This window comes from Poecilia reticulata, chromosome 7 (assembly GCF_904066995.2).
Source record: "Poecilia reticulata chromosome 7, P_reticulata-male-v2, whole genome shotgun sequence".
In the NCBI taxonomy this organism is placed as follows: domain Eukaryota; kingdom Metazoa; phylum Chordata; class Actinopteri; order Cyprinodontiformes; family Poeciliidae; genus Poecilia; species Poecilia reticulata.
In genome coordinates this window covers 24,156,091-24,171,763 of record NC_088836.1, presented here as the reverse complement: position 1 = coordinate 24,171,763, position 15,673 = coordinate 24,156,091, and the positions used below count along the sequence as shown (strand labels likewise).

The following is a 15,673-nucleotide window of genomic DNA, read 5'->3' as shown; positions in this document are numbered from 1 at the left end:
GACCATTTAAAAAACCCTTTACTGCTCGTTGTCTTCCCTCATTTATATTTCAGAAAGTAGATATTGACTGGTCTGAGAGCCTGCTTCGTATTCTGGAAGATGAAAACATCACACGACTGCAGTGGAGTCAAACCAACTATAGCAGAGCCTACACCCACTTTAATGGTCTGCAGTAGTTGAGTTAATGGCAGTAAAGGATGTACTGCTTTAACAGACACAAACACATTTGAGACATAACCTACAGAAGCCTGTGAAATTTGTCCTTGCTTTAAAAACCCAGTTACGAAAAAAAAAAAAAAATTGTATGGATATATGAATAAAGTACGTACAGAAGAGGTCAAACGGAATCGAATGTTGGCATGAAAACCAAAAGGAAATGGATTAAAGCTTAGTCATATAAGCTGTGGACTCTGCCCACCTCACTAAACATTAGCATGAAAAATGGAAGTTCAAAGCACTTGGAAGATTTTGGCCAAATCATCCTTTGCAATACAAATTTTGCACACAGTGATAATGCTATTACTATATATTCATATTACATTATGCAGCTCTAATGCATGTTGTAATTCATGAGGACGGCAGACATTCAAAAGTCGACCAGGCCTAAATGTTTTGACGTTCACTTACCCTCCTCTGAGAGATTGTTGTCTTTGGTCTCCTGCTCCATCTGTTGACACCAGCCCTCCATGCGGGCCGTTTCTGCCTGCAGCAGCTTCAGGAACCAGTTCCCGTCTCGGAGGCACGCTGGCGTACTGGAGTGCACGCCGTCTCCCTGGGAGCTGCAGTTCCCAGACTCGAGGCTGGGGTCTGGAGGCGGCAGAGAGGAGGGGTCTAAAGCTGGGTCCAGAGTCTCGGGAGGCGAGCTGGGTGTCCTTGACGGAGCCGACGTGTGTTTAAGGTGATGCTGTTCCATGGCTTTGTCTTGTCCGTTAGTTGTGGTGCTATTCAGAGTCTGACTGTTGGTGCAATTGGTTGCGTTTTCTGTGGGTGTGGCATCCTGCGGCTGAGACTCAACCTCTGTGTTTTGTCTGGAGGCCATGCTGTTATCCCGACTGAGACTGCAGAGATATGAACAAAAACATCAGCTTCTGACAAACCTAAAGAAGATAATTGGACTTTGGGCCCATACTATGAGTTTGAGGACAGAATGCATTCGAATCCAAAATAATGAGGCATTAAGAGCCCAAAAAGACATGACATACGGGACATGGCAGGAGTAAAACTACAAGGAAATGTACTACGGAGCATTAATGTTTATGAAACTGCTGTCATCTGATACAACAGGTAGGAGAAAAAGCAGCAAGCAGTCAAATAAGATTACAGCGAAATTACTCTGAACAGAACACATTAGAATTGCCAGCTCCACTCTAGGTTCCGCACAGTAAAGTCAAATTAAGAGAAAAGAGACATCAATCAGAGCTTTGTTTTGCTGCAAAGCTAACTGCCAGAATCACCAACAACCAAAATGAACCATCAGTAAACCTTAGCTATGGGGGAATAGAGGCTGGAAATACACTACATACACAAACATACATACATAGGTGTTCATGGAGAAATAAAAATAAAAAGTTTAACATACTGCTCAGCGTCAGAGTTCTGTGACAATACGTCAACAATGAGCAGGTGTGAATGTTGGTCAGTGCCGTTTTTAGGATGTGATTTACTCTAAATTATGTAAGAAACTGGTTTGTGCCAGAAATCAGATAAAATCTACTTGATCGTTACCTAAAAATGAAGTCAGTGGAAGCACAAAAACTGTAAAGAGCTATTTAAAAAGAAAACTATTTCCTATTGACGCATTTCAGCTGCTCACTCAAGCTTCTACAGCAGATACCTAGACCTTATCAGGTCCTGGTGATGTTTTTCATTTACTGTTTCACAGTTGTGTTAGGATGTTCTGTTAATGACAACCTGATTTCATTAGAAAAATAAAAATATAATAAATGATCAAAGTAAGATCTCTGAACTTTAAAGTGCTTACTGTTCAGTGGAAATGTGTTTTCACTGGGACAGTTATTGTGATCTCACAAGATGCTTATGTTTTCATCAAGTTTGAAATAATGAAAGAATTGCTATAAGAGTACCAGTCACATTCAGCATCCTGAATCATCATCCATAAACAGTGTAGATGTGAGACCAAACTGGAACCTATAATGCTCCTCACAGCTGGAACATGTCAGACATTTTACAATCACCAAGAGGAAATGAAGTCCAGCTTTAGTAATGCCCTCATTATCTTAAAGAGATTAAAGGTTTGTGGTCATTTGACACAGTCACAAGGTTTAAATTGACAACTGACATGCAGCTGCATTCAGAATGTTAGAGAATCCAGCTCTTCAAGAGGACAAAGGACTAATAACGCTAAAGATTTTCCATCTCTGGACAAAGATATGCAAAACCAAATGTATATATGAAACTAAAACATCCTGGAAAGAGTCTGACATATAAATAGTAAATGACTAGATTGACTGTAGATGGAGGGCTGAGATATCTGTTTGCATGTGTAAACGTACAGTTCTGATGGAGGGAAGAGAGCAAGGCTAATAAAGTAAAAAGGTGGAGTCTAAGAAAAATGTTTGGGAGTAGTACAGAGTTCAGAAACTGCTGTCACACTCAGTGTGACGTCACTTCTGAACGGAAATAATTACTGACCAATCACAGCAAGAAGGATAGAAAGAATGATAACAATACTTGTTTGTATATTTGTAATTATCAAATATATGCAATGCTGCTTACGGCCTGCCGTTCTCAACTTGAACGCCAATCGACTGAAACTTTAAAGGTGCAGTCAGAGGTAAGGGCTCCTCTCTTGGGACTGGAAGAAGACAATCCACCTAAGATATCAACAACATTAAAACTTTAAAGGATTGTAGTTCCAAAGGTTTTCAAGGTTGTGTGTGGAAAACCAAAGCAGGCCTACCTGGATTCCAATAGAGGAGAGCTTCCTCTTGGGTGCCGTTGGGGGCTGCTCTAGGCTGGCACCAGGGCTCACGGTGTCATTTTGGGACTGAGTAGATGTTGAGGTGGTGGTGGTCGCAACAGTGGTGGAGGAGAGGTCACGGGGGGCAGGAACCGGGGGCCCAGAGCCTGCAGCGAGTGCAGGGCTTACGATTGAGATGAGGGCTTTTGGAAGCTGGGTTCTCTTCAACAGGCTGCCCGTACGTATGCTACAGAGACTGTCGGATGAGTTGCTGCGCCCCGATTGGCTGTTGACCTCGCTGCCCCGGTCTTGTTGGTCAAGGTATGTGTCTTGGGCCGACTCAGTGCTGCTCTGCAGCGTCACAGAGATGAGGGGCTTTGAGGCGGAGCGAGGTGGGACTGGAGGGGGAGCCTTCCTATTGCTGACTGTTTGTTCACAAGAGGCAAGGGGGAGAAAAAAAGAAAGCATAAATTAAAAGAAAAAAAAAGGCCTCATCTTTTTCAGAGTTAAAAACAATTAGCAAAATTAAACTTAATACAGTTAGATTTAATAAATTAAAATGTGTTTCAATGAGGCTTAGTCAGATTAAAGTACCTTTTGAAAATAACCTCAAAGGCATTACACATACCTGGCAAAGCACCACATTTCTGTATTAACATTTTTTTATTAGTCTGATGTAATATTCGATTCTTAAATGTCATGTTTTCATTAGCTGTATGTGGAAAATTCTCATTAACAAAAATAAAATCTTGTACAAATCTGAGTGTAATCAATACAAATAATGTGCTTCATTAAGTGACATTGAAATAATATTTCATTAATGTTAAAATTTATTGATTGGTTCTGTGCACAGTTTGGAAATATGGAAAATATGAAGGGTCAAAAGTTAAAACCGTTACCATGTCTCAACTGAAAAACTAACCTATGCTTTGCCCTCATTACTGCATTTATAAAGCAGTACTGACTGCTACCTCTGCTTCTCTGAGATGAGTTTGTCGTGTTTCACTGACGTCAGTGCGTCTCTTGGGATCTTCTCTTACATGCCACACCTTTATATGCTTTAATCTCTAGGGAGTTTCTTCAGACTTTCCTGTTAATAGCCTTCTTTAATGACAACAGACAGACAGACACAAATCTAAGACATATGTGCATTAATTAAAAAAGAATTAGACATAATGGATTTTGCGTCACTAACAGCTTGAAAAATTTGCTCCAAAGTATAAATAGAATGAAAGGGAAGCTGAAAAGCAGAGAAACTGGATTAAAAAAAACCTGACAGACAACTAGATGTTACTTATCTATGCTTTAAAATAGAACTGAATTTTCAGGAAAACGTATATAAATGTCTATTTTGAAATGCTTCCGATGCAATTATGCTGCTTGATAACATAAAAATATTTTAGACTTAGAAAAGAGCAGAAAATATTGTGAATCAATTAAATTCAACTCAAAAATACTTATTTTATGGCAAATGTAAACTTGATGTCATAATCCAGGTATCTTCAAAGAGTTGTTGTGGATGGTGATTTCTTGACATGCGAACAGATTAATTTCCAGGCAGCAGACATGATAGCCTGTGTAACATGTCCTAGATAATGTCTCAAAACTACAGTCCACAATATGAACAGCATATCTGTTAGGCAGCAGAGCACAGGCTAGCTACCTGAGCAAACTGCCTGATTAATTAATACACTCGTATACTAAAAGGTTATTCTATGAGAATATCAAACCAGAAAAAACATGTCGGTAACGGACCTCTCGCTCACTAGTCTCCTTTTTGAAGGGTCACTCAGTTTGATAGGATGACATCTAGGCAGTCTTGGACATGAACCATATATTTCTTCCATTTGATGATGGATGCATCTGATCTCCAGGGGATGTTCAGTACTTTAGAGGCTTTATGTATCCGTCCCCCTGACTTATACTTTTCAATAATCTTTTTTCTGATTTCCTTGAAGGGTACATTTGTCTTCATGCTGTAATGGTAGCCAGGAATACTGATTAACCAGTGAATGGCCCTTAAAGGCACAGGTGTCATTTTACTACAATCATTTGAGATACAGCCACTCCACTAAGGCGATTTCCACTATCCACTGATTTATTTATTCCACTAATTATAAGACTAGCACCAGTCGGCTGGACCTCTGTTGAATTAGCCCAAGCACAAATATTCATTGTGATAGGGGGGGGAAAAAAAAACAAACTTTTATTTGTTTTTCTCTCTCATGAATAAATGAGCAGGGGTGGTGTTAGATAATGCAGAATTCCCTCAAGTCTTGTAACATTTAGGGAGAATGGGAGACAAATGTCACCACATGTTGATTATCAAAACATTACTAGGACATTTAAGAATCAAACCATACCACAACCATCTGGCAGAATACAGGTCTTAAAAACACACGTAATGGATAAAATACTTGGTTTAAAATAGCTGACCAGGCAATTGAAATTACTTTTGCTAAAAGACAGAAAATTCTGCGGTAATTTTCTCCAGTAGTAGCTCCATCTAAATAGCAAACCAACACCCTATAATTCTGAGAGAACTGCACTTCCATCAGCAGCCAGTGACGCAAAGAACCAGTAAGGCCCTCATTAAATCCCACTAACATACACAAACACGACTCTGGAATCCAGGTCATGCAATTCAAGTACTGCAAGCTTCTCTGGTCTGCAGTCATAGTCTAGCCTCACAAAACTCCACTTCTCAAGGACACAAGATAACATTTATTCCAAATGAATGAGGCGTTTCATACAGAACTTAAGAGCGCAGATTGATAACATTCCTCTTGTTGAAGAATGTGGCCGAGTAACTTTGAATGACTCTGTTACATTTGTTGTCTACAAGCACACACTATCAGGAAAACGCACATCGGCTTCTGAAACTGTGGACCTCCCTCAGCTTTTTAGTCTGCAAGACATCTCACCATTATTCATCAAGCTCAAACGCTGAGCAACTTATTGGGTGTGTAATACAATTCCCTGCATTTAAATCAATATGATGCACTTACAGGCAGACAGCAACAGCTACATCTAGGATATGACGGACGTAAACATGACTTGCAGTTTTGTGTCAAAATGAATCCATAACCACTGGTTCTTGTTACAATTTATATTTTCAGGGGCCCAAATACTTTTCCATTTGTACATTTTTCCGCACGACCAAAATCAGCTTCATCAAATAAACTAATTGTGTCACATGTCAACTCTGCTTCATAATACTCCAACTCCATGAACAGGTTAGGTCAGAGAGACATCCGATGACCACTACTGGACTTCTCACATCTACCCAACGCTTCAGTACGCATGTGATGTTGACATTTCCATTAATGTATCTTTACAGGAAAAAAAAAAAAAATAATCTAATTACTATAATTGATATTTCAAAATGAAATTCAATCAGGCTCACATCTGAGTTTATTTAGATAAGTTTTTTCAATTAATAAAAAACAAATATGAGGTTAAAAAATCTGGACATAAGTTTTCATTCAAGCACCAAATTTAGTAATGCAGGTTCTTGTTGAAGTGACTCAGTAAAAATTTGAATGAGCCTAAATACGAGAAGCGGTAGTAGGCCAGCCTCTTTCCACCATTTGTTTGTTTTACTCTGCAGGCCGACAGGCCGTGGGAATCATGATGAAGATTAAAATAGGGACACATTCAGACTGGAAGTACATTAAGGACAAAAGAGGCAGCATAAATATATTTTAGCCTTGTCTGACTCGTCAACTGCAGAAGTTTGCTTTAGAAATAAAATATTTTCAAAGGCTTTTGGCTCTAAAAGGATCTTAAACAACCAGAACAGATACAAAGTCTGATGAAAACATAATCCTATGGTGAAGACATGGAACAAAAAGTAGACTGAAATACGCGTCACTGCATTTATTCAAATTACTGGTCGGGATCAAATGATTGAATACAAGCAAAAAGGCCTTTGATGGGACAAAGTTACACATCAATGCTTTTCCCAGCTGACTTGAATACAGTGTTACCGTCATGCCTAGCTTTCATTTTTTTAACTTGAGAAAAACCTCAGCTTAGTGGCAAATGAATATAATGGTAAAGTTAATACATAGTAAATGTATGAGAAAGGCATAAAGACTTTATAACACAAGGACATCTAGAGCATTTACACACATCTCACTTCTCCTTTTAATGTTCATTTTGCTTCAGATGGTCTGCATCATAAATCAGCTTCCCATAACAATTTACACAAAGTACTGGTGTTTTCTATTGAAAATAGCAAATTGATAACATTAAACACAATACTGAATTTATTCTGTATTCTTGTTTATACGTCAAATCCAAAAGTTATTATGTACAATATTAGCATAGTATTCAACATTTTTTAATTAGCAGTCGGGTGCTTTTCTAAATGACAGCAATTTGACCATTTTATACAGATCTGGTTTGAATTTTTAGTTGACGTGATACTGTGCCCTTTTCATAATGAAAAAGAATAATTCAAGGACCCTGTGAAATCTGTTATACAATTTACTTTTATTCAAGTTTCACAAATATAAAACTGCTGTGGTTCAGCAGAACAGTGAATGATTTTACAGGGTATTAAAGAGCTTTTTTTTATATAAAACACATTATGTGGAAAATAAACTAACCTTTAAAAATAAAATCTCCCTTTTAAAAATGCTTCAGAGTTGAACCCCACACCATGTTATGACAGAAAGCTGCAAAAAGTTAAATCTTGGGTTTTATACACCCGGGTCTTTATAAAAATGAAGATTTCCGCCACATCATTTTTAAAAAGTATCATGCACAAGGGAGAATTGTTTTAAACATGCCAAACCCATAGGGGGCAGTGTAGGGCAAAGCTAAAACCTGTCAGCCAATCACAATCCTTAAAAACAACCACAACTTCCTGCTGGGGATGAAATATCACCAAGAGGTTCATTTGTTTCAACAGACAGAGAGGTTGAACTACTTTTAAGTACAGTGTTAGAATATTAAGTTCATAAAACACAAGACAATGTCGATTTGGAATTGTATCAAACAAAGTTTGTGGACGTTGAACAGAATTGTGCCTCTGTATAGGGAGGAATGGCTGGTGTAACACAGCTGACCTCCAAGCATTTGTTCTCCATCGTAACTCTTCGTATTAAAGCAGCTGGCCTTGTAAAACCAAGTAAAAAGCGTCTGGACCGACATCAAATTCAGTACCTCACTGATGGCAGACACTTTTCCTCAACCAAACAATAACAATGGCCACACAGACTGTGATGTGTGGACCTCTAAATCTCCCGTTTCAAATGTCCACATGCAAACACAAAGAAGGAGACTTCTCAAATTTCCACTTTGGTCTTAGTTTTTATTAATCTTTTTTTTTTTTCATATTAAGCAGTGTTTACATGTAGATAAATGGCCAAATCATTAAAATCTATTTGGTTTCCCAGATATCCGACTACATATGGATTAGGCCTTATACTTCCATAATGATCAGGACCTCTGTACATTTTTATTTTTCATCTGTCACAGAAATCTCAACTGAAGTACATGATGCTCATACCAGTCCATGTTTGTCTTATGTTAATTTATTAAGAATGTCTTATACATAATCTCATGCCTTCTTGTATAATAACTGTGACAGTTGTTTCTTAATTCAATAAATGTTTGCATCACAGCTAAAAGCTACGTTTGGATGTAAAATTAACAGGCTGCCTGGAATTCTTGCATATGCCATTAGTGCTGGAAAAGGATGACTCCTTCCTGTACACGGCTAATGGCATGATGCTCATCACCAAGACATCTGCAGTTGAAACTACAGTTGGTTTGCCCATTCAGTTTAAATATTACCTCATCAATGAGTCTGGGAGGAAGAGGGTGTAAAACTGTGGAGGATGACTCACAGTCTACCCATGGTAATACACAGGCAGGCTCTGGATTAACATGAACACACCCTGTAACCACAACGAATCTCCAAATCTGATTTCATGACATCTCGAGTATTTTCAGCTCGTCTCTGCAAATGTAAAATAATCTTTTTTCAGTGTGGATGTGGAGATTTGATGCACACACCAGCTTGTTTAAGGTGATTTTCCTTAAAAGTCTCCAGAAGAGTCTGAACAGCTAAATTGCACTACAGTACAGTAATCAGATGAATTATCGATTGTGTTCCTATAAACTGACTAGAATGTAGCTGCTACATGAAAATGGTACACGTCTCTAAACAATAGAACAATTCGATCATCCAGAGACCAGAATCGGACAATTTCCCCTTGAATGGCTGTGAGAAAGTTTTCCCTACAACAATAAAATGAGTCAAATCTAAAAACTCAAACCTACTACCTGTGTCAAAGAGCACAGATAAAAAAAATGTAATCCTCTTAAATGTTATAAGGAGTGGGGATTAATCAACATCAGAAAAAGTACCATAGTACAGACTTCAAAGGAAAATAATTGGTACTGGCCTGGGAAAGAATAATCGGTGAATCTTTGCTGTAAATCCAAAGATACTCAACTGGTGTCAGCAGCTGAATTAAACTCTTTAAATGTTTATGCTCAAATTAGTCACTGCATCTACTCACCCTACAGATATCATGTAAAATTGATAAATACTTAAGCCTATTATTGATTATAAACCTTCAGGGAGTCTAAAACAGAACGTTACTTGCTAAGTGAAAATAAAATGAAGTACAATGCCTTTTGGACTTTGAACAGAGATTGATGAATACAGCAAAATGTAGCCGTGGCTTCCTTCGTGTCATTGGAAACATCACTGTCATATAATTACACCAAACGTATCGGAAAAGGCGATCTACTTAATCTAAGATCTATTCTTAACTCAAAGAGGAAAAAGTTGGAATGAAACGAATATCCAGTTAAATAACCCTGAAGCTGTTTCCTGTTATTCCGGATTTTTTTTCCCCGTTACTTTGGATGACAGTTCGGTCGTAATTGAACAGCTTTGAATAAAGATAATTCATTTCCTCAAACTATACCAGGTAGTGCAGTGTGCCTGCTATAATAAAAGGATTGATTATTAATTTTCCTGGATGACTGCCGTGTTCATACCGGACAGTTCACACGATAGCTCCGCCGGTTAGCTTCCACTGTTAGCCGAGAGATGCTCGCCGCAGCGTGCTACCCACACCGGGCATTTAACGGTGTAATGGCCCGAGGCATTATGTGATATGATACGGGCGTGGAAACCACAAAGAGAAGGCTTTTAGTCTCACTGCCATTACTCTTGCCAGTAGCAGCCACATTACTGCCTCTCAGCCGCACACAAACGATCCTAGTTTTTTTTCTAATCCTTACCGCTTTCTTCATCCACAGCAGCTAGCTACCAACACCATCAACGTTAGCTCGGGTTAGCTTACTGTTGCTAGATAGTCGACAACAAGTAACAGTCCGAACAGTAACGGTTAGTGGTGATAAATTACATAAAACCTTACTGTGCTGTTGGTAGCTCTGAAATCCTTAGTTTCTGTTCATTCATCTGCAGCAGACAGACGGTAGACGGTGCCCCGCTGTTGGATACACAACGACGGTGTAAAGAAAAGATTTGTGGTGCACGCCCTTAAAGCCGACGATTGGAGTCCACGCTGTTAGTGGCTGACGTCCGACAACGATTGGATAGAGGCGAAGCTCGAGGTTATCGAAGATGAAGGCGATTGGCTTACGCGTCAGCGTTACGTTGTATGTGAGCTTGTTAAGGGTAGGTGCGTTGCATTTCGAGAGCGCCGCCGCGGGAACTGAATCCAGTCTAGACGCAAGAAAAACAACCTCGGATCCAGGCTATTGTGGTCTATTGTTACCTCGGACAACAAAGCAACTCTTGATTTGAGTCATTTCTATTGTATTGTATCAAAAATATATAAATAAACATAAATGGGAGTCGTTGCAAAAGATGAACTGCCGTGAAAGCCATTCCTGGTTTCAGCAAAACCAAGTAATCTACAATCTGAAAAACGTAAAAATATTTTTCAACATTTATTATTTGAATATAAATAAAATCAGAAATATTTTAATACATATTTCTTGAACATTATCTTAATATCATGACGATAACATGCATGATGGCTCATCCTCGTCATCTTTCACATAGGGTTCGACATCAGGATTATATTTCTGCTCTCACTAGTTCGCTTCCTTCTTCCACTTGATATGTCAGGCTGATTGATGGACGTTGATGAATGAAACCCTTTATGCATGGTGAGCAGCTTCCTTGTCTTGGTAGAGGTGGATTGGATCTCTTTTTGGTCAGGATATTATTCTAACAGGGTAACAGGTGTGTGTGTGTGAACATCTGGTACATTTAATTCTAGTCATTCAACCCCTTCTGTTATAATCATCTTACCTGCCATAGATAACATTTGACCAACTTGAATTGATGTTTCTTTGTCCAAGGTGAATGTCATAGTTAGGTGAGCCAGTTTGTCGGATGTGATGCTCATTCTTGGCATACAGCTTGATGTGATTCATAAGGTGAAGTTGTCATCCACAAACACTGCTGCTCCCAGTTGGTATAATTCTCAACTGACGTCAACAAGTAGACTTTCATAACTCTAGCAGACTTTCAGAAGGTGCTGTATTAGTTAGCTTTGGTAAAGGGCCATGATGATTCATTCGTGATCTTATATGTCAGCTGTGAGGAACCACTAAGACGGTGGTGTACAGAAATATATACAAATAGACAGATGTCATGACTGAGAGCTGCCACCACTTTCTTTTAGGAAAACTAATATTGACTTCAGATACATTGCAACTTTTTTTTTTTTTTTTTACATTCTTTTACTATAAGCTTTATCATTTAAGGAAGTTTATTTAACATACATTTATTTCTTCGTCCTTTAATTTGCATTGTGCATGTATGCAATTACTGTGTCAATTACCAAATGGGATCACACACGACAAGCCTGCTTTTTTCTTAACACAGGACTGACGCAATTAAAGGTCCTCCTCCAAGTGGTACTCACTTGTGTTGGAGCTGTAGCTGTAGCCTACAGCGGTGGGCGGTGGTGTCTCCGAGTCCACTGAAGCCGTGTCTTCATCCTGGGAACAGCCCGCCTGGATTGCCCGCAGGTAGCTGTGACTGCGAGAACGGAAGCACGTGGGAGCAGGCAGATCCAGAGCCTCGACTGCCTTTGATTCCCCCTCACAGTATGGTAACGAGTGTCCACAGCCCTGAGCGAATACCTGAAAGAACATGTGCAGACTGACGCACTGAGGGCAGAGGGCAAACTAACAACCATACATAGGCAGATTTATGCTCACATGGGGTGGGGATGAAGGAGAAGGAAAATATTATAAAAATAACATAGTGTTTAAAGTATTTCCTATTTCTAAGTACTTAGGGTAATCTTGCTGTAGTCTGCATCATGTCATTTATCTGATAGTACAGACTTTTTAAAAAGAGGCTTTTTTAAAAGGTTATAATCAGTTAATTTCTTAGTGGCAGCAGATAATTCTCTTAATATGTTTATTTAGTATTTAGCTGAGCCTGAAGCTAATAGCTAGCCTCAATCGGGCCAAGACCAAGGAAGGCTTCTCCTTCCTAAAATAACTTCTATTTCAAAATGACCATTTAGTGTGAATGGAATTAATTTTATTTTATCCTTTAAACTGTCCTCACATTTGTTTGGATGCAGAGATTTTGAGTATTATTTCCAAAGGAAATGAAGGTAGAAGGCGGTGCTGCGTCGATTACCTTCCCATGTCAAGGACATACTGAGAATGAAACAAGTTAAGGATTTCCAGGCAAAGTAGAAGTTTTATAATAAAGTAAAGCAGTATAAAGACAGAAAATAATAATAATGGTAATAATAATGGTTTTTGGCAAACACTGTATTGTTGATTTTTACGCTGTCTTACTTTTATAACAGTGAGCTACTTGGACCAGGAATGCTTTACATGTTCTGTTCTCGGTACGTTCTACACAGAAAGATAAATGTTGACGCATTGGCACCTACTTCCACTCCCCATGTAAATAATCTTTCGATTCTCTGTAAAAACAAAAAACAATAACCTCCAATTCAAAGTGGCAATGGTTTAAAAGTTAGTAACATACTAGTATGAAATGCTGTGACATTTTTAGATCAGAGTTAAGGTGGTAGAAGTCTGCTTTAGTATTTATTGGCTTTCCTAAAACTAGCCAGCTAATCTGGAGGTGTGCAACATGAATGACCTGATGAGATTTATCTGTGTGACGAAAGATGTCTGCTTATCACCTTTTAATAGAACTTCACTTTAAATACTCTCTTATAGAGAAATAGTCATTTTGTTGTTGGTAAGGTTACAGATGAAATAAAATCATGATTTCGTTTCATGATCTCCTAAAAATAGTTTTTCTTTCATTGTGAGAGCAAGTTGAGATATCTGGAGCTATGCTAAGACTTTAGAAATATAATTTTGTCTATGCAAAGAATTTCAGTAACATAAATGAATAACTTGTAGGATTTATTTGGAGGGGTGATAATAAAATCCCTAATAACATTTGACTTCACATTTATTCAGATGTATATAAGAGAATAACATAGTATGACTGACTTTACCTTCATCTCAGGATAACCTGATTCTTTCAATCATCACCTGGTTTATGCAAAACATGTCCAAATATAGCAACATCTTTGCTTCTCTGCAGTTCTATTTTTGCTTCAACTGATCATAGTAGGTGGTTCAGCATTCAAACCAAATTCTGGATGAAGTTGTTCACTTATCCAGGTAATATATTTTAACAATCTGCAAATGTTCTTTGAGCACTTTTATTATTAGGCATGTTCAAAAACCACTGGTTGTTTGAAGACAAATGTTTAACTGAAACAATATTCATACATCTTGAATGTTTGTACATTGTGTCACATATTTATATTTTATGCAGCAGAACAACACAAAGTATTACAAACATTTTAAGTGAAAGATATATGACTTGAGGTTTTACATTTTGAATCTGAAAAGTGTGGCTTCTATTTCCACCTTCCCTCCTAAGTAAACACTTTGTAGAATCACCTCATGTCGCCGTTGCCGATGCAATTCTTTTGCAAGTTTTTCCTTGCAAAATTGCTATAGTTAGAATGTATGGACAGTCTACCAACATTCATTTTCAGCTGTTTTCACATATTCTCAATTTGATTTCAACCTGTACTTGGACTGGGCCATTGTGACACATGAATATGCTATGATCTCAATCACTGTGTTGTAGCTATGACTGTATGTTTGGTGTTGGCGTCTTTCTAAAAAGTGAACCTTTAACCAGTCTCGTATGTTTGCAGCCACTAACAAGTCCTGCAACAAGTTTTACCACTGTTGATTTTTGCATAATCTCCAACCAAACCCCCTCAAAAAAACAATCCACAGATTGGTGTCAACACCATGTCTCATGGGATAGTGCTTTCAGAGGGATGTGCATTGTTAGTTTTCTACCACTAGGAATGCACGATATATCTGCATATATTAAGAAATTGGTATCTGTCTGATATTCAGAAGTCATTTATTTTTGTTTTGTTGCTGTTTGAGTATGTGTTTTGGGCGGTGGAGGGTGGTGGGATATTTAACTGAAACAGAGAAGCAATGTCAGTGATGTCTGTTTTTCAGGGTGTCAAAAAAATATATATATGTAATTACAATACCGGTACTTATTGGATGTTTGCCATTACAACAATATTAATATCAGATACTGATACCAGCCCAGATTTTTGTATCAGTGCATCCCTGTCCACTACTTTCTATGGGTGTGAATAATTTTGCAAGAGATTATATATGTCAGCCCTCATTTTACACAGCTGGTTTAAATGTGAACTTATGTTAAAATAATTACGTACAGACCTTTTACCTGCTAAGTAGGTAGTAGGAAAGATAAAATAATCCCAAATAAAAGAGAGTGCAACACATTCATTCAGATTGTAGACCTACCTGAGTGCCCAAGCCTCTGCCCAGTGTGCCGGAGCATTGGCTGAAATCACTGTTCCTGTAGCGAGGAGGAGCCTCCACAGGGCTAACCAGGCAGTCCAAGTTATCAAGGCTCCGATTAGTAGGCAGCTCTTTGAGGGACGGCAGGGAGCTGTGGGTCAGGAATTTGATTATTAGCCTCTCGTGAGTCTGAGAGTGGAACAAGTGTAGGTTGTGTTTAATTGATGATTTTCTGGGGATATTTTAAACCAGACTCTTAAATAAAATCCCCTGTGGTGTTGAAAGATTAAATACTGCTGAAATGTGTGGATGGTGATATGTATTAGCATGTAAAAAGCAGCACAGAGGAAACAGCAATTTATAAGCAAATCTGTCAAAAAAAGGTTTGTTAAGTAGTCTTTTTCACTGGTTGGAAATCAATTTCCTCTGTTCTGTCTTAAAAGGCTGGTTGGTGCTGTTTGTGGCAATGTGTGCACTAAGCAACAGCACATGCTGAAGGGATTTGCATGAAGATAATTTACAAATTTTTACATCAAGGTCTCAAGGAAGCAAGTTTAAAAGTCAAGTGCAAACATGTGGTTGAGGGTACCTGCAAGGCGAAAGATGGTACTGGGGCACCAAGGGCCAAAAATGCCACAATAAAACAAAAAATGAAGACGTTTACAAAACATAGACAACACTCAAAATAATAAAAAAAAACACCTACACAAAATAGATAAATGAAATGCATAAGAATTATTTAAATGTGGATTTTCTATATTCAAATTAATGTTATTTATATTTTCAAATGATTATTTCAAATTCTGAATATATATTTGAAAATGGGTATTTTTCTACAATTAAAAATAATAAATTAGTAGTAAAGTAGTTAAAATAGTTTTGGTTTGATTGTTT

General features: G+C 38.1%; 1 protein-coding gene across 3 annotated transcripts in view; it reads right to left on the bottom strand.

Annotated features, from left to right (window-relative positions):
- dlgap4a (discs, large (Drosophila) homolog-associated protein 4a) overlaps positions 1-15,673 on the bottom strand; it is a 105,307-nt gene that overhangs the window by 5,263 nt on the left and 84,371 nt on the right. For all 3 annotated transcript variants that reach the window (XM_017305875.2, XM_008414207.3, XM_008414208.3), the window contains 5 exons: positions 14,783-14,930; positions 11,851-12,070; positions 2,921-3,345; positions 2,737-2,834; positions 628-1,058 (listed from right to left, as the gene is read on the bottom strand). In XM_017305875.2, the coding sequence (XP_017161364.2) occupies positions 628-1,058; positions 2,737-2,834; positions 2,921-3,345; positions 11,851-12,070; positions 14,783-14,930 (1,322 nt within the window). The remainder of the gene's footprint in view (positions 1-627; positions 1,059-2,736; positions 2,835-2,920; positions 3,346-11,850; positions 12,071-14,782; positions 14,931-15,673) is intronic.